Source organism: Mustela nivalis (assembly GCF_964662115.1).
Source record: "Mustela nivalis genome assembly, chromosome: 10".
In the NCBI taxonomy this organism is placed as follows: domain Eukaryota; kingdom Metazoa; phylum Chordata; class Mammalia; order Carnivora; family Mustelidae; genus Mustela; species Mustela nivalis.
Genome location: NC_139029.1, coordinates 96791072 through 96817789, shown reverse-complemented (window position 1 = coordinate 96817789; position 26718 = coordinate 96791072). Strand labels below are relative to the sequence as shown.

At 49.3% G+C, this 26718-nt stretch overlaps 1 protein-coding gene across 2 annotated transcripts in view; it reads right to left on the bottom strand.

Annotated features, from left to right (window-relative positions):
• Positions 1-11010: 11010 nt before the first annotated feature.
• ZNF697 (zinc finger protein 697) overlaps positions 11011-26718 on the bottom strand; it is a 32863-nt gene continuing 17155 nt past the window's right edge. Inside the window, exons 1-3 of one of the 2 annotated variants that reach the window (XM_082687933.1) lie at positions 23531-23618; positions 17082-17362; positions 11011-15685 (exon numbers count right to left, since the gene is read on the bottom strand). In XM_082687933.1, the coding sequence (XP_082544059.1) occupies positions 14289-15685; positions 17082-17325 (1641 nt within the window). In that variant the 5' untranslated portion in view covers positions 17326-17362; positions 23531-23618 and the 3' untranslated portion in view covers positions 11011-14288. Of the gene's footprint in view, positions 15686-17081; positions 17363-23530; positions 23619-26718 lie in introns of those variants that run through there. The other variant, XM_082687932.1, reaches the window with a different exon arrangement.

The window sequence follows — 26718 nt, the reverse complement described above, 5'->3', positions numbered from 1 at the left end:
GCACAGAAGCCCTCTTCCCTCCTCCCCTCTCCTCCCTCCCCCTCTCCCCCTCCATTCTCCTCCCCTTTCCTTCCTTCTCCATCTCCATCCCCTCCCCCCTCCTTTCCTTTCCCGGCCCCTCCCCCACCTGGAGTGGGGTGAATGAGTGAATGAAGATGCAGGTAAGGGCTCCGCGCCCAGTTAAGCCCTAAGGGTGAGTCCAGGGAACTGGAGCTCACCGGATGTTGGGAGGGCAGTGAGGAAGCCCCACAGAGCAGTGGGGCCTCAGCGAGTTGGGAGGGCAGTGTTGAAGCCCCACAGAGCAGTGGGGCCTCAGCGAGGCCTTTAGGGGGTGACGGGACTTGGGTAGAAGAGGGAGATATTCCAGACAGGTGAGGAGCCTGAGCAGCGGTGCCGCGGAGAGGGTGAAGTGTAGAGGTGGGAGGGCAGGAGGGTGATGGGGAATGAAGAGGCTGGCCTGCGCGGTGGGAAGGGTTTAGCCCAGGGGAGATTAGACAGTTTAGGGTGTCAGAGGGGACAGTGAGGCTGGCCTGAGGGCAGAGGTGGGGCTGGCAGGCCGGTGAATGGCTGAATGAAGGGCCCACAGGAAGGTGGCAGGGGGCCTGAAGGCGTGAGAGGGGGTGAGGCAGACCCGAAGGCCAGCCAGACAAGCTGTTGTAGAAACCCAGAGCCCCTGTCTTTCACTCCACGTATAAAATTCTCAATTTATTAACATGCAAAGAGCAATACTGACCTCTCGTCAGTAAGTCCAGATGTCCAAGAAAGAGCCGAATATAGTCTGGGATGAGGGTAGGGCAGCTCTGGGGTTGGGATGGGCCCCCTCATCGCTGGCACCCCGACAGCTCCAGGCCGTCCGTCCCACCCTGAAATGGATGACGCTATCAGGGAAGGTCATCCAAGAGATGTGACCCCCGACTGACCCTCGGGCAGGACCAGGGCTCTCAGAAGCTCTCCAGCCCCTCCCCTGTCCTTGGCATGCGGGCCCTTGCTTGCCTTTTCCATTCCCAGAGGCCAGGTCTTGAGATAACGATGTGGTGTTGAGAACACCCGCCCAGTATCCCTGACCGAACCCAGGGAAGGCCTCTATACAAACTTTTTAAGATCTGGCAGATGGACACAAGGATCCATTCATCTCGGGGCCACCCAAGATAAGCCTCGTTAGTAAGGTCCCTTGGCTTATTACAGCGTAGCTGCCGCCTACCAACCCGGAGCAGCCTCTTAAGTCTCTCCCTGCCCTCTGACTGTAGGAACCGGGTGCAGGTTACACCCGGACACCTAGGAAGCTTCCATGAGGACAGCAAGCCAAGTCTGTATCACAGGTCATGTGAATATCCGTGCTTTTTTCCTGGAGATATTTCAATGTGTTGCAATTACGAAGTGCTGGCGCAGAGCCTCCTTGGGGTGTTACTTAATATATGATATTACCTTATTACCTCTTGAAAATCTGAAAGAAATCTGAATTTCAAAACACAGCTAGCCCCGAGAGTTTCAGACAAAAGTTCACGGACCACGGGCAGCAGAATTTCGTACCAGGTATTCCCTTCCACATCTCATACAATGGTCCTAATTGGACTTCGGAGGAAGGGGCGGCACAGAGAGGTAAGTAATTTGCTCGAGGTCATTCAGTGAGTTCGTGGCTCAGGTCAAGTAATCAGAGGGCTTCCAAGGGCCTCCCCGAAGAGGTGAAATTCACACACCTGCGGAAGCCAGCCACCCAGACTGTAAGTGAGGCGGGCTAGAGCCGAGAGGCCTGGCGGGGAATGACGGGGGACTGTGGTGTCCAGGAGACCACACGCTCTGCTCCTGGGAGCTGGCGGCCGCCGAGCACCCCCGGTTCAGGCCTGGGATACACCCTAAGTTCCCAGATCTTCGGACTCTCCGACGAAAGCAAAACGTTCCCACATTTTATATGAAATCTCTCTATTTCTAAATATTGGCACCTAATTCTAAATTTCAAAAACTGTGTGAGGATCAGCTCTGGGAACGTGTGGGCGGCTGCTGCAATCGTATGTGTAATATTTTATCTCTTAAAGAGTGGGCAGCCTACCGTGTTCACTCTTGGTGGTAGGTCCTGGGTAAAGGTTACAGCATATTCTGTACTTTTCTGTATGTTTGATAGTGGTTGTAATTTTGTGAATAAATTAATTTCCGTTTAAGAAAAAAAAAAAAAAAAGAGTAAAAACTAATGAAACACATCTGCAGGCCAGACCCACAGCTAAGGCTTCCAGGGTTCCATCTCTGTTCCCAGGCGGCAGGTACCGTACACAATAAAATGTACGAAGGCCGTTAGAAAGAGGATCCCATCGGGGTAGGGGACTCAATAAATTGCTGGCATTTGGGCTGAATACTGACAGATGGGTAGGATTTCAACAGGCAGATGTGGCAGGGGGGATGTATCCCAGGCAAAGGCAAGGAAGTCTGCCAAGAAACAGAGGTGGGAGAGGGGAGTCCCTTTTAGGTTGTGGACAGACCAGAGAGCATAGGTGTCAGGGAGAATGGAAGACACACCTGGAAAGACACGATGGGAAAAGACCAGGGTCACCTGGGGTCACCGCTAGGAGATACTCTGCCTCCTTCCTTCTTTCCCCTCAGAGCACAACTCGGTTGCCCTTCTAAAGACCTTTTGACATTTAGTTACTTTACATGTAATATACCTTAGTGGAAAACTATACTTGTTAAGGGCAAAGAGCACGTCTCCATGTCCCCACTAGCAACGAATCTTAACAGTCAGGCTAAAGAACCTGGAGATTATTCAATATGCAGTCAGCAACCTGTTCAGCTGTCCCTGGAAGGTTACTCTGGCACCGGTGTGTAGGATGGATTGGAAGAGATTAAGAGGATACTTCAAGAATCTCAGCAAGAAATAAAGGCCTCATTTATGTTTAGCAAAAACGGGACACAGAGGGCAACTGGGGCCAGACTGAGGCAGAACGAACACACTACTACGTCAGGAAATGCCCGAATAGGGTCACAGCACCCCCTATGCACCCATTCTCCCAAGCCAGGAACCTGGGAAGTCCTTTGCCCACTCTCCCTCCAGCCTATCAATCAGTCCCACCCATTTCCCCTCCAAAGTGCCTGCTGTGGGCGTCCCCTCTCTCCCTAGGAACACGGCATTGTTCAGGCCATCATTGTCTCTTGCCCGGCCTCCCTGCCTCAGAGAGTCGCCACGAAATCCCCTCGCATCCTTGTTGCCGGAGTTGTCGACCCAACGTCAAATCTGACCACGTCTGTGTCCTACCGAGAAACCATCCAGGACCCTTAGGAGAGCCCGGAGTGTCTTAGGATACCAGATAAGGCCCTTGGAGAGTTAGTGCCTGCCCACCTCTCTGGACTTTATTGCCACCAGTTCCTACCCTATCTCCGGATTCCCCAACTTTATGCTCTACTCCAGGAATAGGCCAGGGTTTGGCACTTCCTGCAAACAGGACGCTTTTACATATGGCTGCGCTTAAGCACTGTGTCCCTCCTGCTCAGGCCTGGCCCACCGCTCCTGTCAGCACATCCCTCCCAAGCGCTTATCCACCATCCAAAGCTTCCGTCTGATCATCTGCATGCCATGTGCACGTCTAATTGCACAGGGATTGTTCTGCCCTCCCACGCCATGCTGTCTTGTTCTTGAGGGCAGCAATTAGCTGTTTCACCTCTGTGTCTCTAGTGCCTGGGCCGGTGCCTGACACAAAGCAGGCACACAGATGGACAGCGGACTGACAGGCAGACGGATGGATGGGTGGTGGGTTGGACAGAAGACTGGATGGATAGATAGGCAGACAAAATGCAAACAAATGGAATTGCTGAGATGGGGAAGGAAGGGAGTCGGGGAGGCTGAAGGAATGACAAAGCAAGAAGGAATTTAACGATAAGGTCAGGAAATTAATGAACCTGAAGAAGGTGGTGGGCGGAGCAATCCATCCGCACTGTATGAAGAGTGAGCGCTTGAAGGAAATGTGAGAGGGAAAGACATTTATGAAGGCAGAACGCAACTGGTAAGATTGTTAAGGGGTTTGGAAATGAGATGTACAGTCTGAAACAATGTAATGCCCAGAGAGTTTTCAAAATGCAAAAATAAGGATGTTCTAGGTTTAAAAACTGAATTCAGAGAAAATCTCATTAGAAGAAAAAGAAGATGCTTCTGAAAGCATCAAGGACTCTGAGGGAAGTTTGTAGGGAGTCCTCCTTTATCATGGGATCGCACACAAGGGTACTGAGTGGGGGGAGTGGGAGCTGGTGTTTCCAGGCATGAAAGAGACTCATTATGATGGAGTGGAGGGGGAGGGGAGGACTAACAAAAGGTGGACTGGCCACTCTGTCCCCAAGGGCAGGTGACCCTGGGGTCAGTTGCAAACTCTGGAACAGTCACCAGTCTGTTCTAGAAACCTGAAGCTCCCCAGTAATTAAGAGGGCAGTCTTTCCTCAAGAAACAGAAGAACTTGCGCGAGCAAAGTCAGTCCTTCTCCCAAAATAGGGGACCGGCCACAGATAGGGCTGGCACACGGGCTCCCGGCTCTGTCGTCCTCTGAGCGTGGTCGCTGCCCTTATCGAGGTAGGAATACCCTTTCCACGAGGCAGGACGAAATGCCCCCTTGCACCAGCTGGAATCGGTAAAGTCATGGGCTCAGTTACAAAGAAGCAGGGAGGATGTGTGGGTATGGGGCTGGTGTAGACCTGGCCGGGCCCCACATTTGATTTTTCCCTAAGCTTTGGGAACTAAGTGACTCGTCTTGATTATGAGCATTTCTTTCCTCAGTAGGTAAAACAACTCCCTCCTAATCACAGGTAAACCAGGGAGTCTCCCTATCCCCTCCAGGACAGATCAAATGGTTTGTGGGGTTCACATTTTAGAGTTAAAATGAACCCTAAAATAAACTCTAAATTTTTAGACTTAAAATAAGCTGATCTAGGGCCATAGGCCCATAGTCCATTTAGCTATGGGTTCCTTCCCTTCCTCTTTTCACAAACAAGGAAACTGAGGCCTGAGATGTAAAGTGACTTTCCCAAGGTCACCCATAAGTCAGGAGCAGAGCTGGCCTAGGATGCAGTCCCTTGAGAACACACTAGAATCCCCGTGGTAAAGGAAAGAGGAATGTTTATAGCAGGGGCACCTGGGGCCAGGCAAAATAGGGTTTGAGCAGCATTGAATATGGGGGGGGGGTTTATTATAGCTTCTGACACCTCTCAACCCGCCACCTGAACACACTACAGCCACACACACCACACTCCCACCATGGCCTCTCCCGCCTGCAACACAGGCCTATTTCCTGGCTCCCGTCCCTCAGCCAACTTGTCCTCATGCTTCAGGCTGTGCCTCCCCTAGAGAGTCTCCAGCCTTCCAGGGAAGGGTAAAGCATGTCTCTCCACTAGGCACTAGTCACAGTCCAGGTGGCTGCTTATGAACTCATCTGTCTCCCTAACTAGACTGTGGACTCTGGAAGGCACCGCGAGGAGCCTGTGCTGGCAACCTGTGCCCAGCTGTATTCCCACATCTGGCCCCGAGTGAGCACCCATTGAATATGTAAGGAGTGAAGGAAGGAAGACAATGTTCTTAAAGAAGGAGATTCTGGGAGTGCCTGGGTAGCTCAGTTGGTTAAGCCACTGGCTCTTGATTTTAGCTCAGGTCATAAGCTCTGGGTCCTGGGATCAAGGGTCCCCCAATTCACCATCCCCCACCCCTGGCCATGTCCGGCTCCATGCATGGAATCTGCTTAGGATCTCTCTCCCTCTCCCTCTGTCCCTCCCCCTGCTCACACACACACACTCTCTCTCTGTCTCTCTAAAATAAATAAAGAAATCTTTAGGGACACCTGAGTGACTCAGTCATTAAGTGTCTGCCCTCAGCTCAGCTCATGATCCCAGGGTCCTGGGATCGAGTCCCGCATTGGGCTCCCTGCTCAGTGGGAACCCTGCTTCTCCCTCTCGCGCTCCCCCTGCCTGTGTTCCCTCTCTCGCAGTGTCTCTCTCTGTCAATAAATAAACAAAATCTTTAAATAAATAAATAAATACCTCTTTAAAGAAAGGCAAATAAGTGAAAGGTAAAGAAAGGGGAAGGGAAAGGAAAGGAAAAAGACTCTGGACCAGAATAGACGGGATTGGAGGGAGTAGAGTGAAGATTGTCCAAGACAAGTCTAGAGATTTTACCCACCTGGACTGGTGACCTTGTATTTGCTGCCCTGAGTTTGGCCTGAGAGTACAGTGCTCAGAATAGGCAGGAGAGGCACAGCCTCCTGGAGGCCAAGAAGGCACAGGGCCAGCATAGTTGCTAAGGAAAAAGAGATAGGGATAAGAGAGACTACTTGGAAAGAGGGCAAGGGGCAGGCTTAACCGGCACCCCAACTGCCTGATCCTTCTGTGGAGTCCATGCAGCCCGACCCAGCTTGTGGAATGCTGGTCTGGCAAGAACAGAGACAAGCAGGGGCTTCCCGGGACAGGAACAAAAGTAGCCAGGGCCAGGGAGGGCTGGGGAAGACCAGTGCAAAAGAGAAGAGACTCTTCCGTCTCTGCAAACAAGAGTGAACACCTGGGCTCTCTTTCAATTTGGCCCTTTTCAGAGTGACTCAACTCTCTTTATTCACCTGGGTCTGTGCCCTTACCGGCACACTGGAGCCCGTGGCCCACTTCTAGATCCAGTCCCAATGATACTGGACACTGGTGAGTGGTCACCCCCCTCACCCCCCCAGCACCACTGTGCTTCTGCAGCGACCTGCCCCCATAACACCATTCTCTAGCCGTACGTTTGCACAGAGCCGAAGCTGACCGAGTGGCTCCCTAGCCCTTCCCCAGCTCTGTTGGGGTCTGACTTCTCATCTGTACAGGGCACAACACCCCTCCCAATTGTGGACGACCAAGGCCAGACGGAGCAGGAGCCCACCAGAGTGTTCCCTCCCTCCTCGGCAGTGCGGTCACAGCTGAGCCCCAGAAACTAACGCAGACTTAGACGAGCTTTCGTGTCATTCTTGTATTGAGATATGGATGCCTCCCAAGTTTTAAGCTCTGTGACCACCACCAGACACTAGAGTGGGGAGAGCCCATAGAGATGGTGTCACTTGAAGAGGAAAACAGGCCCAGAGAAATCCGAGCCTTGCTCAAGAACACAGCCAGTGAATGCCAGAGCTCTGTCCTGCAGTCTTCCCTCCAAGGACGGCAGGACCGACTCCTCCATTTTTCCTCTGTCCCCGGGAAAGGAGTGAAGGCCATGGTCTCCCATCCTCTCATTCTCCACTGTCCCTCCACCCCCCTGCCTCAGGAGCTGGAAGTTGGAAAGGGTGCAGTCCCACAGGCAAGCAATTGCTTTTCTTCTCCTTCTAGGCCCCCAGGAGCCAGGCTATGAGACAACGCTGTGCAACTGCCTTGTTTCCTAATCTTTGCACAGCCCCTAAACCTTCCGGATCTTCTCCCCACACCTCACACCGACATCTTTCCATTGGACCGACAAGGCCAAGACTGAGCCCACCCGAGGTGCCCAGCTTAGGCTGCGGCAGCACTAGGCAGTGGCTCCCTTGGTCCAGCAGCTGTCTGGCTGTGAAGTCATGTCCATGACCTCTACTGTGTCCATCGATGTTAACCCAGAGAGCAGTAGAGCTGCTTCAGTGGAAACCTGGAGGTGGTCCTTGTGCATCAAAGTCCTGGCTTTACTCAGTCACCTTCGAACACTAGACCTGACAACGTGTCTAGCCGGGTCCCTAAGCAGCCCCTTGCTTCATTAACTCCTCCAAGGTCACACTGCCTCTTTCCCCTATCCTCCAAAGCCAGATAAAACGGACACTGCCTGATTTGCTGCAGCAGTGACCCTGGCACACGTCTGCCCGCAGAGTCTGCCTCATCTTACCCAGGCATTAACACCCGCCGCCTTGGTATTAGAGTTCTTCCTTCTCCCACCAGGGGCCAAATCCAAAAAGTCACACTTGCAGTTTGCAAACCGATTCACCACCGGGAACCTGGGTTTGATGTTAGGCAGAGAGCAAAACCAGCCTTCCCCTGCCCTGTTCTGGAGCCTTTGAACATGTGAAAATCTCTCTCTCTCTCTCTCTCTCTAACCCCCGGCAGCAAGCACCACCCAGCCCAGCGGCACTCCGCATCCTTATGGAGTGACCCTCTCCGGGTCTCTGCTTTCAATGAACCAGCACCTCAGGGCACCTGCTCATACACAGAAGCTGTGTCTGGGACGTTCTGGGAACATCTCAGCAGAAGAAACCTTCCAGTCCTCGTGGGTTAGGGGAGGCATCTCTGGGGAGACTCTTCTGTGAATAAATGACGTCAAGTCACTTCCAGGGAGTCCCTAGTTTCCAGCAGCTGTGAGGCCTGGGGCCATTCAGTCCTTTCACTTAGCACAAAACCCCTGTAAATATAGACGTGTGGAAGCCAGCTAGGTACATGAAACACCTTGCCATCCAACTCTTTGGTTGCGGTGAAGCAGGTCACCAACGGGATGCAGACGAGTCTGGGAACAGTCGCCTGGATCCCACTGGGGCCGCTAGAGACTGAAAACCATGGGAATGGGCTTTCGGTGAGCCAGGGTGACCTTGGAAACACAGGCGGGCAGCAGGGAACTGTAATCTGCAGACACTTGCGGCTCTGGCCAGGAAAGAACGGAACCCAGGGCTAGTGTGTTCAAGCTGGAGACCTGAAGCGTGAGCTCCTCCCCTTTCCCTCCAGGAGCAAAATTCAGAAAACAACTCTATTGCCAAGGGCAGCTCAGGAAAGGAGAAATGCATGGAATTTTGCTTTGTTAAGTGAGCTGAGTTGGAATGAAGATCAGAAAGGAAAGGCAGGAAGTCTATGATTGGCAGAGGAAGGCCAGCAGCAGCCCGTGAGGCCCATCTGGCATTATCTGATGAATGGCGAAAACAGGCACTTCTCCTGGCCCTTACTTATTATCTAAGTGGGGAAGGTGTACATAAAAAGTAGGCCTAGCAGGCGTGGGCAGGCTGCAAAGCCTGACTTGCTGCAGCAGTGACCCTGGCATTATCTGGCTTTGCTGTCTGCCCACACCCTTTGCCTCTATACTCTTAGCAGGGGAGAGGATGTGAGGCTTATTAGTTTTACTTACTGTAATCGCCAAGAGAGCACGAAGGCGCCTGATTGGTCCTATAGAATTCTCATTCCAGGTTGCACATAAAAGTTGCCTAGGAGGTCTATATGTAAAATTACTGTTACTTGGACTTCACCCCAAACCAACCAACCACCATTTGGTAAAATTTTTTGGTTGTTGTCAGATTTTGTTGGTGGAGGTGGTGTTAGTGGGGTGGTGTTTAGGGGCAGAAAGGGGAAGAGGAAGAGGGAGAGAATCTTACGCAGGCTTCACTCACACCGTGGAACTGATGTGGGGCCTAATCTCATCATCCTGAGACCATGACCTGTGCTGAAATCAAGATTTGGATGCTTGGGGAGCCTGGGTGGCTCTGGAGCCTGGGTTGAGCCTCTGCCTTCAGCTCAGGTCATGATCTCAGGGTCCTGGGATTGGGCCCACATCGGGCTCTCTGCTCGGTGGGGAGTCGGTTTCCCCCTCTCTGCCTACTTGTGATCTGTCAAGTGGATAAATAAAACCTTAAAAAAAAAAAAGTGTTGGATGCTTAACTGACTGACACACCCAGGTGCCCCGGGTTTTTTTGGGGGGGTAGGGCTTGTTTTTAAAGCACCTGAGTGGCTCAGTTGGTTGGGCGACTGCCTTCGGCTCAGGTCACGACCTCAGAGTCCCAGGATCAAATCCCGCATCAAGCTCCCAGCTCCATGGGGAGTCCGCTTCTCCCTCTCATGCTCTCTCTCACTCTCAATAAATAAATAAAATCTTTAGAAAAGAAAAGAAAAAAAAAAAATCTCTCCAGGTAATTCTACCATATATAGTTAAGTTAGATTAATGAAATCTTGATCTCAAACTAATTCAGCCCCCAAAATTCCAAGTTGACCAGATACATCCTCTCTACCTGGAAGGCAGACAGAGCCCTGCTCCAACAGCATGTTCAGGACCAGCATCCTCTCATGAGAGAGCCCAGAAGTCCAGGTTCACTGCCATGTCTCCACAGAGCACTGAACAAATACTTCAAATACTTGATTCAGTAGTTTTCCTAGGGACCAGGAGCTAGACTGGTGGTTGCTTCAGACCTGAATAGTTAGGTTAGGGAGGAATGTTGATAAATCCTGGACTGAGTGCATGACCAGGACCCCAAATCCACCGGCCCTGCCAGGCAAGACAGGGTGGGTGGACACTCACACAAGGAGGTGGTTGTGATCATCACAAGAACATAAAGTGCCTTTCGCGCTGCGTTTTTTCTATTTCTTGTGAATCCCTTCCTTACAAACTGCCTGTCTCATTGTTTCCCTGAGGTTGGGCACAGAGCAACTAAAAAACATTTTAAGTAAAAGGCCAGTCTAGCTGGTTAAGTTCCATCCAGTATTATCAACAGCCATTAAGTTACCTTTCTGAGAGCTGAGGGAAGGAAAATACTTTGTGATGTTATTCAGGAATACATTTTTTTTTTTAATAGATTAGGGGGTGAGACCTAAGACTGCCTCTCTTCCCCATATCGGCTTTCCCCACTTCCTGTCAAAATGCCCCACAGAAAGGTTCCTCCAAGGAAGGAAGAAATTGATACCAGTGGCATAGCATTCACACATTTCCCAACATCCCAAAGCTACAAGAATACGGAAGTGCCCTGCTGAATTACTGGTTAAAACAGGCAGATTATGTAGACATCAACCAGTTCCAGGATGATCCAGGGTCTTCCAGAACACTCAAACACAGGAGTCAGCAACCTTTGTTTGTAAATATCCAGAGAGTAAACATTTTAGGACTGTGGGCCATGTAGCCTCTGTCACAAAGGCTCAGCCTTGCTGTGGTAGAGCAAAACCAACCACAGACAACATGTAAGCAAGGTTGTATGGAGAGGACCACAGCCCAGAACATTTTACTTGCAAAGGGAGATAGGCTAGACTCAGTAGTTTGCTGACCCCTGTTCTACCAGACAGTAAGCTTCTGTATATGGATCTCAGTGCCATTTAATGGATGACAAAGAAGAATGACATGGGAAAAGACTGATATGGATTTAATGACAAATGTTCCATATGGGTTGCTGAACACCAGAACGCTGTCCGAGGAACCATCATTAAATAAAACCACCTGAAAATAAAGCAATTCTCACATATACAAGCACACACTCACACAAAACCTGTTACATTTAGGATCATTAAATTATTCACTATTTTAACAAACAGCTGTAAAATAACATTATACTGAAGGGAAATGTGCGCAAACTTCAGAAACACAGTCCAGATTGTCTATGAACACAGATTCTTCATCTGTACTTTCTCACATATGTAGAGCCTCTTGATCCTGAAGAAACCACATGGCTCAAGGGGTTAACTTCTCATCTTCTCTTTCCAACTCAGAGCTCAAGATCGCATCAAGCCATTTAACTTACCGAAACTGCTCCGGCTTCTGCTAAGCCAAGAGCAGCCTGCACTTGACCAAACTCCCCGGGAAACAAATGATACACTTGCCTCCACCAGCATGAATGAGTTGATGGAAGGAATCTTCAAAGTAGCATTTTTAAGGGTGCATCACAGTGGGGCTTGCTGAAGAAAAACTATTATTCTTGAACTAGATACAAGAACCAGCCTCCTGACTGCATTTAAATTCACTTAATGCAGCTATGATCCCTGAAGAAGTGTAGGAAAAATGGAATCACATTTTAAATGCACCATGCGAGTGGGGATTTTGGTGGTTGGGCTCTTTTCTTCTGCTGAGGGATCTGCTCCTCAAAGGGATACTGAAGTGGTAGCTGACTCTCTTACCCATGGTACTTGAAAGAAGAGAGGTCAATGAAACCCAAACATTTCCACTGCCACCAAATTATTTCATATGAGCTTCAATGCCCCTTCCCTCTTGAACCTTCTTGAAAGCTGCCCATATATAACATAGCTGATGCAGATAAGACCATACAGAGTACAATGGCAGTCAAAGGCCAAATAACCCATAAAGTGGAGAATCAAAATTTGCATGAGATTTCATAGGCACAGATTTGAGAGAACATAAAATGGCTGGAAGAGGTAGATGTGCATAAAAAAACACACAAAGGAGTAAGGTTACCTACAAATTGGCTATATTATTTTCAAAGGAGTCCTATACACTTAGTATTCAGGGTAAAGAGTCAGAATAAATAATGGACATTGATTTTGCTCAAATTAATCAACTAAAAGAAAATAAAGAATTAGTGTCTTGCAAAATTATCTATCTTTTGAAAATCGATTTGCATTTGTAAATAACAAAAAACTGATTAAGAGGGCAAGATCAACAGGCATTGTACAAGCCCAGAATTCTCAGGATTTTTTCTTTTGGGGGGAAGGTGTTTTTATAAGGACAAAAACATGCTTCCCTACAGTCCCCAAGGAGGTTCTTTGTTAAAATACAATTGATCAAGTATAAATTACCAGCATCCACAGAAAGTTTGCTATAACTGTAAAAACAATCTTGCTTTCAAGTGTGTCCAACAGTTTGTGAAGATGCTTCCATGAAAAGTACAGAACAACTAACAATCACTAGTGAAGAAAACAAGACTGCTTTCCACAACTCTAATTCCTAAAGGCTAACCTGGGGGAGGAATTTTCCGTACAGGTAACCGAAATCTGTACAAGAGTCATCTAACTACAGCCCCCTACTAGAAATGGAACAATCCTAAGATACCCTAATTATGTGACAAAGACCAGCTTTGTCAATAAGGACATCTTTGGCCCTTCTAGACTAGCCTTAAGTTTTCCATGAAGCATTAAGAATTTTCAGTGTCTTCATTTTATTATATAAATCATGACAGGTTAAGTCTTTCTAGCAGCTGACAGGAGAACACAAAAGGTTTGACCATACCTATCCCCACGGTCGTCAGCCTGTCTTCCAAACAGCCTGCTGTACTCCTGTCCTCGGGTCTTCCCTACGACAGGGGTCATAATACTGATCTACCTCACAAAGGTGTGAGAAACAATTAACGGTCGTTAAAAAGCATAAAGCACTTTAGAAATAAAAAAGTGCTATTTTGGCATTTATATAACAACCAGAAAACATTCATTGCTTGTGCTATTTGGCAATTTTGCACTTAACACCTTTCCCTGCTTGGGCCTTCCTTGTGTAAACCCTTGAGCTTTCTACTGTGCCTCCCTGTGTACATAAAAGATATCTCTATTCAGACCAAAAGCCCATATCAATATGGATGGAGGTGGCTGTTCGATTATCTCCCCCATTACTACCAAGAGGGAGGGGGGCACTGGATACAGAGCAAAGGCAAATGAGACAAAGAAGCTCTGCACTCCAACCTGTGAACATTTGCTTTCCTGGATTTCTCACATAAGGCCAGCAAAACTCTGAGCTAGATGACTTTTGTAGTAGGTCACTGGGGCAATAGTTGCTGATCTGAGATTCACTTCAAACAAGCAACATGCTGACCTGGAAAAGGGAAAGCCACACATAGCTGGGACTGTTTCATTCCCCTGCACTTCGAAGATCACAAGTGAGACGTGAAATACCAGGCTTGGCACACACCGAACACCTCCCATCCACACAGACCACCTTGACCCAGCATGAAGCTAGACTACTTTAAAGGAAGTGGCAAAGAACCAGGGGGAGCAGAACCAAGATTTCCCAGGTGATCTTAAAGCCTATTATGAACGGATTTCCAAACTTCAATTTTGTCCTTGCAAATCAGAGTGCATAAGCTTTCCTGCCCAGTTTCCCCTGGATGCCTCAAAATAGCAGCTAACTGTGGCTCAGAGAAATGAAGGGGAATATATACTAAATATCTTCTCCCATAGCATCGACAAGGTTCCTCTACTTTTCATGAGACTACGGCTGATCTGGGGCGACAGGGCAAACAGTGTTAACCTAACACCTGGTGAGCCCAGGACAGAATGATTCATACCCGCCTTTTATTTTACCCCATAAGCCTCTCCCAACGCCCATAGGCCCCCACAGCCCGACCTACTCTACTGCCTGCCATCCTGTTCACTCCCCTAACCCCCCTTCTTCAACGTCCTCAAAGTGCCTGCTCTTCCGTGCTCTTCAACCCCTACTGCGTGTATCTGAAGACGTCATGGCTCAAGCACATCTCCCAAACACGTCCCGTTGGGGAGGCAGGCAAAAAAGAACACCCCCCAAAAACCACACTCCCCTTCAAGACCCCCTAACACCAAGACTCCCCGGTCACTCAGATTGTCCCTCCCGCCCCTTCCCCATTTCTCTCCACAAGCTCTATCCCCAGAACTGCTCCTCGCCACATGCTCCCCACCAGGGCAGCCTCCCCGAGGCCCGGCCCCTAGCACAGGTGCAGCTTCTGGTGCTGCGCCAGGTGCGTTTTGTAGCGGAAGCCCTTGCCACAGCCCGCACACTTGTGCGGCTTGTTGCCGGTGTGGATGCGGCGGTGGCGGATCAGGTGCGAGCTCTGGATGAAACTCTTGCCGCACTCGATGCACGTGTAGGGCTTCTCGCCCGTGTGCGTGCGCTGGTGCTGCGTGAGCGTCGAGAAGTCGCTGAAGCGCTTCTCGCACTGGCCACAACAGAAGGGCTTCTCGCCCGTGTGCACGCGCAGGTGGTTCACCAGGTGCGAGTTGCGCCCGAAGCCCTTGCCGCACTCGCGACACACGTAGGGCCGCTCGCCCGAGTGCGTGCGCTTGTGCGTGAAGAGGTGTGAGCTGACGCTGAAGGTCTCCCCACACTCGGAGCACATGTAGGGCTTCTCGCCCGTGTGCACGCGCTGGTGCTTCACCAGGTCCGAGCGCCAGCTGAAGCGCTTGCCACACTCGCCGCAGCCGTGCGGCTTCTCGCCCGTGTGGATGCGCTGGTGGTTGGCCAGGTGCGAGCGGCGCACAAAACCCTTGCCGCACTCGCCGCAGGCGAAGGGCCGCAGCGCCGCCGCCCCCGCGCCGCTGGCTGCCGCGTGCGCCCGCCTGTGGCTCAGCAGGTGCGAGCTGAGGCTGAAGGCCTCGCCGCACTCGGGGCACGGGTAGGGCTTCTCGCCCGTGTGCAGGCGCCGGTGCTTAAGCAGGTCCGCGCGCCAGCTGAAGCTCTTGCCGCAGTCAGCGCACAGGTTGGGCCGCTCGCCCGTGTGCAAGCGCAAGTGGTTGGTCAGGTAGGTGTTGCGGCTGAAGCCCTTGCCGCACTCCCCGCAGCGGAAGGGCTTCTCGCGCGGGGGCCGGGCCAGCGCGGGCCCCGCCCCGAAGCCCCCCGCCACGCCCACCATGGCGCCGCACTCGCCCGCAAAGCCGAAGGGCTCCAGGCTGGCTGCGGCGGCGGCCTCCGCCAGGCGATGGATGCGCTGGTGCTGCAGGAAGGCGGCGCCGGGGCTGAAGCTCTCCCCACAGTCCGGGCAGATGGTGGGCGCGTCCATGATGCTGGCCATTAGGCTGTCGAGCTCCCCGAGGTCCATGGCCATGGGGTGATGGAGCCGGCGGAAGCGGCGGTGGGCGGGCTTGTCGCCCCGGTGCCGACTCCCCAGGGAGAGATGCCGCCTCCAGGGGAGCATGGGAGGGGGCGGCTGCTCCTCTTCGTGCAGCCGGTTCTCCCCAGCGCTCTCCTCCTCCTCCTCTTCCCGGGGGCTCCGGGAAATGCTGTCGGACTCCGACAGTCCCGGGAACATGGCCATCTCGGCTACGCCAGACTGGTAATCATCATCTTCGCGGAGAGCAGCCCCTTCTTCCTCGCTCAGCAGTTCCTCTGCAACAGAAAAGGTGGCAGTGGTCGTGACTATACTTGGCGCTCGAGAGGCAAACCCGGAGGGCACGTCTCGGTAAAAGTGCAGGCCACCCTCCTGAGAGTATTCTCAACCCCTCCCCCAAGACCCCCGCGATTTCAGCCTTCTTCCCACCTGGTGCCTCCTGAGGAAGGCCTACAGGAGAGTGTGCTCTGAAACCCAGGCAAAGGTCACTCAACCGCCCCTTGGCTGGCCAGTTCTTACAGCAACTGTCTCTGGGGCCCAGGCCCCACCCAGGGCACCCGAGGCTCCACTCAGCAGAGTCATCTGAAGGCTTGACAGTCTGCTTGAAATGGGCTGGGTAGGACTCTGTGGGATCTCAGGAGACATTAGCTTACTCTCACAGCTCCTAATGCTTTTCAGGGCCCTGGCCTCAAAAGACAAGGCCACTCCAGCCAACCACAAGAAAAGATCACCCGTCCTAATGAGGTAATGGGCTGATTTTTAAAACAAAACTTGTTAGGGGTGGAACAACAAACCCAAACACACCCCACCTTAAGGGCTTTACTATGTAAGCCAGGCAGGAAGAATGAGCACAGGACCTAGAGCTGGGGATCCCAGCGTAGAGACTTCCAGAACACACACCTCTCTCTGGCTGCTTAACACGGAGCAGAGGGCACTCCAGAAAGTTACTAAGATAATAAAGACTAGGTGTTGTGTACACTGCAGGGGAGAGCAGGAGGAAGTCTGGGATGTGTCACAGGGGAGGGAATGTAACCTCATTAGTCTTGACCGCAAGGTATTTCAGTTCATTTCTGTCCCCAAGGCATGCACAGAGCAGTATAAAGCAACAAATGCCCAGAGATAGGACCAAGGATGTGGATGAAGGCAGAGGGCCAGCGCTTCCTCTTTCCAGGTCAGGAATACCAAGGGATTTGGCAGAGACCTTGAGCACTTTGGGCGTTAGCCATATAAACCCGGTCACTTACCACTGAGTTTCCTTATCTGTGAACAAAGATGATGATGACTATAACTGCAAACATCTGGACACTTTATTAGCTCAATGCTGTGATAAGTCTTCAAATGCAGCAACTTATCTAAACTCCCCCAACAACCTGATGAGGTAGGTTCTGATATTAGCTGTGCTCCCTCTCATGTTATTGCAAGTGTTAATTTATAGCAGTGTTCTGTACACTGTAGTGCAACACCAGTGAGTTACCTTCTTCATCCACGTTTACCAGAACAGCCCCCCTCAGACTGGACTGAAGAAAAGAAGGTTCCTCAGGCTTATGGTTCCGCGTAATGGTCTCCGCTAGAGGGCTCTCCCACAAAGAATGCTGCGCTGGGTTCTAACTCTAGAGGAGCTAGAAATAACTGTGAGTGGGGGCAACTTCCATGGAAATGCCAGCTTTTCCTCACCTGGGCAGATGTCAGATACCAGTTCCCTCTCTTCTGGGTCCCCTCCCAGAGCTTCATCATGTGGGTTGGAGTCCAGCTCCTGCTCTGGGGGGCCTTCTCTCTTGTTGGCATCCTGTGGGTGAGAGCCCATTCCTCTTTCTTCTGGGTCCCGTTCTCTGTCTTCAGAGTTCTCAAAATCAGAGCCCATCCCTTTGTCTGCTGAGTCCTTAGCTTCACACACACCCTGTTTATTTTCTTGTTCCATCCAGGAAGAACAGCACAAGGGAGGTGACCGGGGACCCCTGTTCCAGAAAAAACACAGATATAGGTCAGGTCAGTCTGGCCTCACCCCCTCACCATATCTGGCTTTGATTTCCATGGAAATCAGTGGCTCAGTCCAAGAAAATGTGTAGAGGTTCAAGACCTAGATGACAAATTTCTGCTCCACGTCACATTTTAAGATGCAGAGAACCAAGCACAAAAGATGCTGGGCTGGGTGGCATGGGAACAGTGGCAACTCCATCTGAGATCACATGCCAACTCCCACTGGATTGGATGCTGAGTCATCTCCTCCCATCTCCGAAGTGGATTCTCCATTAACCTGGCTTTTTAGCCTTAACAGTGGTTGTTCCCATTTTTCGGCTGAGAAAACATGAAGTTCAAAAAGAAGGACCCCGTCAGCCTTTGACTAACCTATAAGCAGTAAGGTGGGGATTAAACCAGCAAGGGCCTGCTGCTTTCCTGCACCCAGTGAGTCAAGAGATTGAAGCTCTAGCAAGTCTGCTGGGGTGTGGAAGAGGATGCAGGGGCCTTCTGTATTAGAAGCCATCTCTACAGGGAGCCCCAAACAAGAACGTGACCCTCACATAACAGATAACCCCATCTACAGCACAGGCCAACATGTGAATTGTAGGAAAAAAATGACATCAGATTCCAAAACCCTTTGTAGATATCAGTTTTACATGTAAAGGCCCCTTGCCAAGACGGACCAGCCGAGCCAAAAATAATCGACTTCTGCCATCCATCACTCTGAGGGCTTAGCTCAAGGCAGCAAAGCAGATTAACGGTCAAGGATCTTGAACTGTGACACTGAAGTGTCCAGCACTCTCTGGCTCAGCAGCCCCCAGACAGGACATACATGAATACCGCTGAGCAAAATGCTCTTTCCTTGCCTGGGAGCTTTTCCTGCCTTTGCAAGCTCTTGTCAGCCTGATTTCAGGGTCCAAGGCAAGGAAATTCACCTGTTCTTGTCTCCACCTCCTCTTGGGTAGTGCAAGGAGGACAATGCTACTTAACCTTTCTCCCAGGGAGGATATCAGAAGGAAACATTAAAATGGGCTTTAGAAAACACTGTAGCGAGAAACTGATACTTGGAGCATTACAAATGTGGAATACACAGGCCATTTCTCCATCCAATATGGAATATGAATTATTTCTCTTTTTAAGTCCTGATGCCATTCCAGCACACCTCAGACATACAATCACCACCATAATTTTCACAGACCCGTTGCCCTAACATATTCTACCCTCTCTCAGAGATGAGGATATACTCCCTAGATTACAGTGAAAAGCCAAGCCTGACCCTTAACCATCATCAGAAAATGGCCATGTCAGGGCGCCTGCGTGGCTCAGTGGGTTAAGCCTCTGCCTTCGGCTCAGGTCATGATCTCAGGATCCTGGGATCGAGCCCCACATCAGGCTCTCTGCTTGGCGGGGAGCCTGCTCCCCCCTCCTCTTTCTGCCTACCTCTCTGCCTACTTGTGATCTCTCTCAAATAAGTAAATAAAATCTTAAGAAAGAAAGAAAGAAAGAAAGAAAGAAAGAAAGAAAGAAAGAAAGAAAAGCAAAAAAAGAAAATGGCCGTGTCTGCAGCTGTTTAGTCATCAGTGTCCTGGAATGTAGCTAAGTTTCTTGAGACTCATCTTGAGACTCAATACAGTTTAAAATGACAGGTTCCAAACACCCAGGATTAAGCTCTAGGAGAAAATCTCAGTAAAGCCATAAACTTTGAAAAAGGAATATTACATGAGATACTACTGACCCCAAGTCACTTCCATCCGTAACTCTCTTTGTCTTCTGGAGCTCAGACTCTACAGACAAATACATCCCTAGAGTCTGCATAGATGACATACCCCGAAGGCTCGGGGTGGAGAGGGCAGAGCAGGATTTTCAAAACACGTGACTTATTGGTTTGCTAGAGGCTAAAAGCAGAGAAGGGGTGCGGCCACTTCCAGGGAAACAATCTCAGACCAGCAAGCAGAATTCTACATCAATAGAATCATCAAATAAGCATGTTGCCAGAAATATAAAACTAAGATGGCAGGGACACCTGAGTGGCTCAGTCAGTTAAGTGGCTACCTAAGGCTCAGGTCATGATCCCAAGGTCCTGGGATTGAGGCCCACATCAGGCTCCTTGCTCAGCAGGGAGCCTGCTTCTTCCTCTACCTCCACCTGCCACTCCCCTGCTTGTTCTTTCCCTCTCTGACAAATAAAGTTAAAATTAAATTAAATTAAATTAAATTAAATTAAATTAAATTAAATTAAAAATAAAATAAAATAAAATAAGATAAACACTAATGGCAGGGCATAGTGCCTGGAATGATACAGAAGTGACTACAGCTCACCCAGAAGGGTAGGCATTGGGGGTCCACCCTGGAAAACAGAGATGCTTAGGGTTTCTCCTGTTTTCCTTTTAAAAAGGACACCACACCTTCTTCATACCTCAGGTACAGAAACAGAATGAGAGTACTTTCTGATGTGATTTCTCAGGAACCAAGAGATACCAGATACCAGAAATATTAAACAAAGAAACACAGCTTTTATAGATTTAAGGGAGAGGAAGGAAAAGAGGCAGAGCCCGAGTTCCCCAGATAGGGCTAGAATACAGAAGTTCACAGGTGCCACACTCAGAAGCTTCTGAGCTCCCAAAGGGAAATGCTCAGATCCTCATTCACACCAGGAGAGGGAAGATTAGGTATGCCCTACAAAAAGTGGGGAGCTCCTGTCACCTAGAGGAACACCATTCATGGTGCAACATCTACTGAGATTTCTTTAAGAGTGTACTATGTTAGAGCAGACCTGGAAACCTTCATGACCCACAATAATGGATTCAGTTCCATTCACACCAACCCATCAGTAGGTTCCAGGCAGCTACCAAGTACTAAAGACTATTTAGAAGTAAGGAAAGGCAGTCATGATATATCGTTAGATGAAAACTAGCTGGCTTAAAAAAAAATCTCATTTATTAGTATATGCATACAATATAATATATATACACACACACATATATATTTACACATGTATATACATATTCAGAGAGGAAAATTAGAACATTATTGAAGTATTAATCAAACATCTCTTGGTCACATCTAAGGGTTTTGTACCATTTAATCTAAACAACTCAATGATGCAGGGTCTAATTTTCTTTCTTTTTCTTTTTCTTTTTTTTTTTTTAAGATTTATTTATCAGAGAGAGAGAGAGAGAGAGGGAGAGAGAGAGCGAGAGAGAGACCGAGCACAGGCAGACAGAATGGCAGGCAGAGGCAGAGGGAGAAGCAGGCTCCCTGCCAAGCAAGGAGCCTGACTCGGGACTCGATCCCATGATGCTGGGATCACGATCTGAGCTGAAGGCAGCTGCCCAACCAACTGAGCCACTCAGGTGTCCCGCAGGGTCTAATTTTCAACTTCAGAGACACATGAAGGAATAGGCAAAGAAGCTGTGACTAGCTCAAAGTCACACATATTGCCAGTGGCACAGCGGGGATTCAAACCCCTACAGGATAGTTCCAGTGCTCACAGTCTTAGCCAAGAGCTGGTGTATTGCTTGGGATCGCTTTTCCTTTTTGTGAACATCTCTACTTTCTACAATAAAGATATATATTTTTTTATCAGGAGAAAAGCCAACTTTGTTTTTAATGCGATAAAGCACAATGAAGGAATAGCTACATTATTTTAGAAACAACAAGAAGACAAGGGCAGACCTTGTGCTTATCTCAATCTATGGAAGACAATTTTCAGAAACTTATCTAAACACTGTGGTATAACTGACGTGTCAGTCAGTAGATCTGTAAGCACATTTTGTTCCAACTCCTTTCCCATTCATTCTCAAAACAAAAACTAGCAACATGCCTTCTTGGGCAAGGCCAGGGGTGGATAATGAATGGGTGGCGAGGCACTGTGGTAGATGTGCGGCTACACTGACCTAGGTTCAAATCCTGTCAGCTACGTGACCTTGTGCAAGTTACTTAACCTTGCTCAACTTCAGAGCTTGCATGGAAAAAAACAACTATACTGCCACCTATAAGATATATATATTTTTTAACGTTTTACTCATGCATATACAAATACAGGGACTTATGGAATCCCTAAGAGACCTTCGACCTCCTTGCCAGATTTTCAAAACTGTACCTAATTTTTTTTTTTTGAAAGATCATCACTTTCTTTTTTTCAGCATAACAGTATTCCTTGTTTTTGCACCACACCCAGTGCTCCATGCAATCCGTGCCCTCTCTAATACCCACCACCTGGTTCCCCCAACCTCCCACCCCATGCTGCTTCAAACCCCTCAGATTGTTGCTTATATCCTATAAGATTAGGAAAAGCAGTAGGCATAGTGACAGTAAACAGTAGTTATAATGTTAGGAAACTTACGCGAACTTCTTGATTTAAAAAATTATATGCACACACTTACCCCTCCTAAACTGAAGCTCACGGCTATTCACCAAGAAGAGCCTTTGGCAAGTACATCGCAATTTCCTGTGGCCTCACTACTCAAGACTTTATAATGAACAGCCCACCTTGCGGACACAAGAGCCAGCAGAGGGTAAGGGAAGAAGGTGCAGTCCCATAGTGGTTTGGAGATGCGGATAATACAACCTGCATTCAGAAAGTACAAGCGAGCTGAATGAGGTGTTCCATAAACCCAGACTCCACTGTAGGGGATATCCTGCCCACCCCTGCAGAAGAGACAGAAATTTAAGGGGGTGGGGGCGGAAAACCAAACAGGTAACGGCGGAGGCAGTGAGGCAGACCCGATGAATCCTGCATCTAACGCTAATCATTGAACTAGCAGCAATGGGGAGGAAGGAGCCCCTGTTTCTGACTAGCACAGCCCCTGGGCTGTGTGACTTTGAGTATTTGCCCCCTCTGGGCTTCTGTTCCATGAGGAGGTTCGGTCTGAATGGACCCAAGGCCTCTTCTGGCTTGTCATATGACATGCAGGAGAGAGGTAATCCAAGGGGACATCACTGTCAGTGTCATTACACATCTTCATGTTTACTCAACTAGCACAGCAGAGCTATGAACGCCCCGAGTGTCCACCCCCATTTCCCTGCCCCCCCCACCACCACACCTTTCTCCTTGGGTACAGATCACTCCAGGGTGGGATCAGTTATCTCTGCAAAGACTGCTTAAATCCTAGTTTCTAGAATTTGCAATATTTTCATGTCTCCTCTTTCCACCCCATGTCTCCAAACTCAAAGAAGAGTCATGTTCATTACCCTAGAAAGTTACTAGGAAAATGCTTAAGTGCCTTCTAGACAAATTCAACCCCAATGGAACGATTAATCAGATCAATGTGAAGACAATGCCATAGAAGTAAATGGGATAAAGTATGCTGGAAGGAGGTACTGAGGCAATGAGGTGGGGGAAAAGGAAGTGAAGCCAGGAGCAGGGCCAGAACTAGCATTTAACCACAGTGTACCAGTACATTTTCACAGTGGCCCCCTTTGCAGCTATGTGCAAAACCTAGCTCTTTTCCAAAAGTGAGGGCCCACCAATTTATGGAGTCAACCGCACTTCTGGGAGCAGGCTGGGGCAGACAAACCCAGGTCACTCCCCCACCTTCTTGAAAGAAACAGTGCTGGCCATGGTTCTCCAGGGCCTCTGGCGCAGGACCCCACATGGTCATGCCACCTCTGGCCAGGGTAGGTGGAGTAGCACGAGGTGCTCCCAGGCCCCTGCTGTGAGACGGTCTCCCCCTGGGCGCTGCAGCTCATTTGACTCCAATAATCCAGTAAATCAGGGAAGTACACACGGAGTGCCATCTACCCAGGTCTACACATAACGAACAACACAGCTCACAGAGCTCGGCAGATGAGCTCCCAGTGACACAGCTCCTAGGTACCCTAAGGATTCCGGCCAGCGTGTCCAGGCCCCTTGCCTTGGCACTGCTGCCCGGGAAGGGCACGCTGAGCTCTGGGGGCCGGGGGAGCGGAGCATGGCCCACCTAGGGCCCTGGCAGGTGGAGGGGTTGGCCTGCACACAGCCCTCTGCCGACAGACTCCTGGCCGGTCCAGTGGGGGAGTCACGTGCCACGGCCACTGCCAGGTGGCCAGGAGCCAGGCCGACGGGGCTGTCATGTCACGGGAAGGAAGCAGCTGGGCAGAGGGCCAGGAGCAGCTCCCACTCCGCCTCCTCCAGGCTGCAGTGCCTTTCCTGTCTCCCTATCCTCTCCAGAGTGCTTTCCTTACCTCAGCTAGGGCTAGGCAGCCTCCCCGCCTACCCCGCAGCAGCGGACTGAGGCCTCCAGCCTTCACTTCCCATGCCCCCCAGGCGCACCACTTGCTCCCTGGGGAGGGTTTCCATAGCAGAGGCTGGGCAGGAACGGGCAGGGACGCCAACTGGGGAGAATGCTGGAAAAACAATTTTAGTCTGCAGTTCAAAAGGCTGAACTCATGACCATAACTGGGGTCTAACCAGGGATTCCATGGGGTTAATCATTTGTCAGTCCTCAGCACCAACTGAGTAAACAGTCAACCAGCACTAGCCTCTCTGGGGAGATGCCCATCAGGGTCCTGCCTCCTCACGATGAGCCTGTGGTTGGAAAGAACCCCAGAGGCAAAGAAATCCACCTCACCATTATTTGCCTGCATGCCTCCAGTGATCAAGGAGAGTGTGTCCACATCCAAAGGGGGCAGCTGATTTCCCCAGTCACACACCCAGACTGTCCAACCCAAAATGCCAACCTGACCAGTGGCAGACTGCCACATGAGGTGAACATTAATTTCTTACAGAAAGCCAAAAGATTACTGCAGCTAAATACTGAGTACTCACCAGACAGGAGAAGCTAAAATAATACGGTTTCCTCCTTGTGGTTACCGCTTTTTTACCTGGAGGGGAAAGCCCAAGTTGAAAAAGAGAGACAGGCTCAAACCAAGGCAACAGAGAAATCAATAGACAATCCCACTGGCCAGAGCTAGTCTGAGACGCCTTCCAATCTCTTGGATCAAGAATAGCAACGATGTCCTTGGGGTCAGGCATTTCCTGTCTGTTGGTTGTGCTAGAGGCCCCTCAGTTTGGCCGGAGGGCCTCAGAGCTTGTCACAGCTGTCAAGACTTCACCACCACCCTACTCTGCTGCAAAAAAAAAAAAAAAAAAAAAAGCATTCCTCCAATTCAGAGACGGATTCTGGGTGCCCTCAAAGTGAGACCATCTGCCCTTCGAGGAGAAGGCACAGAAGCTACAGGTTCTCATGCGGACATTTACTCCTCCATGTTTAACAACGAACCAATTGGAATGTCCTACTTGATGTGCAGAGCATCCTTTCTTGTCATGATTTTTTTCGTCACTGTGCTTGGCCTTGTACCACCACCACTACTGTATATATCCATCCTTGGCTTTTTTTTCTGATGTAGTCCTTGGGCAGTCCTCGGGAGAACTGCCTTCAGAGGCCTCCTCGGTAGCTCGCTGAAATGTTCAACATTTGTTATCTCATGGAATCATCGAGCTGGAAATCCCTTAGCTCAAACTCCTACAGACGGGAAAGTGAGGCTCGGAAAGGGAAAATGACAGGGTCAGGAACCGAAAGACAGCTTGCTAGAAGACGTCAGGTCAAAATCTCAATTTTCTCATGGCCTCTCCAATGATCTTTCCATCTCTTTAATAGAAAACACCACTTCAAAAAGAGGCAGCCAGGGCACCTGGGTGGCGCAGTTGGTTAAGCGACTGCCTTTAGCTCAGGTGATGATCCTGGAATCCCTTGATGGAGTCCCGTATTTAACTCCCTGCTTGGCAGGGAGTCTGCTTCTCCCTCTGACCTTCTCCCCTCTCATGCTCTCAATCTCTCATTCTCTCTCTCACATAAATAAAATCTTAAAAAAACAAAACAAACAAACAAACAAACAAAAAACTGCCAGCGAGATAAATCCAGGACATATACTGACTTGCTTTTTTCCCCCCTCCACACCATTTGTCAGCATTCTCCAGAGAAACAAAACCAACAGGATGTGCATGTAGAAAGAGAGTCACTATTAAGAGACTGGCCCATGGGATTATGGAGACTGACAAGTCCAAAATCTACACAGAGGGCCAGTAGGCTGGAGAGCCCTAAAAACTAATACTTTGAGGCCCTTCTGCTGGAGAATTCCTCCTTACTTAGGGAAATCAATCTTCTGGTTCTAGTCAGGCCTTCAGCTGATTGGATGAGGCCCACTCATATTATGGAGAGCAATCTGCTTTACTCAAACCTACCAATTTTAATGTTAATCTCATCCCAAAACTCTGTTGCAGGAACACCCAGAATGTTAGATCAAGAATCTGTGTACCTAGTGGCTCAGCATAAAATTGTTGATGCATAAAATTAATCATTACACACAATAAATCTACAATAATGCCATCATAAGTCAAAATTTACTCACTAAAAACATCTTCCTTTTTATAAAAAACTATTCCTATATATAGTTGAACTGGGTGTGTATGTACTGTACAAACAGTAGGAAAGAATCAAAATTAATCTTACCCAAAGAGCTACAATGACACATATATGGGTACAAACAACACTCCCACTGCAGAGACACACACACACCATCTAATGATTTGTTTCACTGGAGGACAAGGCAGAGAGCCCACCTAGAATGTACAGCAGCTGTATGTGGGATAAGGAAGTTGTTAACAAACAGCCTCCTTCTGAAGAGTTGATGCTAGAATTCTTGTTAAGGTTACCAGATGGGGCCAGGTGACCTCAGCAAGTCTTTTCCACCCCAAATGATTCTGTGATCATATTTCCTCTGGAATGAACAGTCCTCAAGGGAATGCTTACCACACCTTCAAAAGGAGAGAGGAGGATTGGGACCAAAGGGTTTGATGCATACGTTCAATCACCCACGTTTTCCTCTACAAATTCAACAGGCAAAACTGCTCTTCCATTTCTCTGCCCGAAATATCTGTTTGGTGTTGTTGATGAAGGATGGCTGGCGTTTCCGCCCAGTTCATTTCAGCAGTGGGTAAGTAACACCTCTGTATAGAATCGGCCAAGGTGTCTTCCAACAGAGAGAAAGGAAAAATAAAAATGTAGAGACATCTCCCGATGCTTCCATTTCCCTGCCTAGTTAAACTGTAAACTCTTTAGAGCTAGGCTGTTTTTCAGCACAAAGTGAAACATTTACATACACGAAAAACCACCTTTTTAAAAATTACATACTTGTGTTATTCTTATTTCCTTGAAAATAACATTATCAGCAAAACCCAGATCACAGAACTACAGGAGAACCATAGGAGACACATCAACAGTGATGAGAAAAGGAGCAAGAAACATACAGGAAGGAAAACTGTATCTCAAAATACTTGAGATGTATCCACCAACATCAACGCAGAGTATTTGAATCCCAGTTCAACTGAAGTACAAAAACAAATTATAAGGCAGTCAGGAAATTGCAAATGT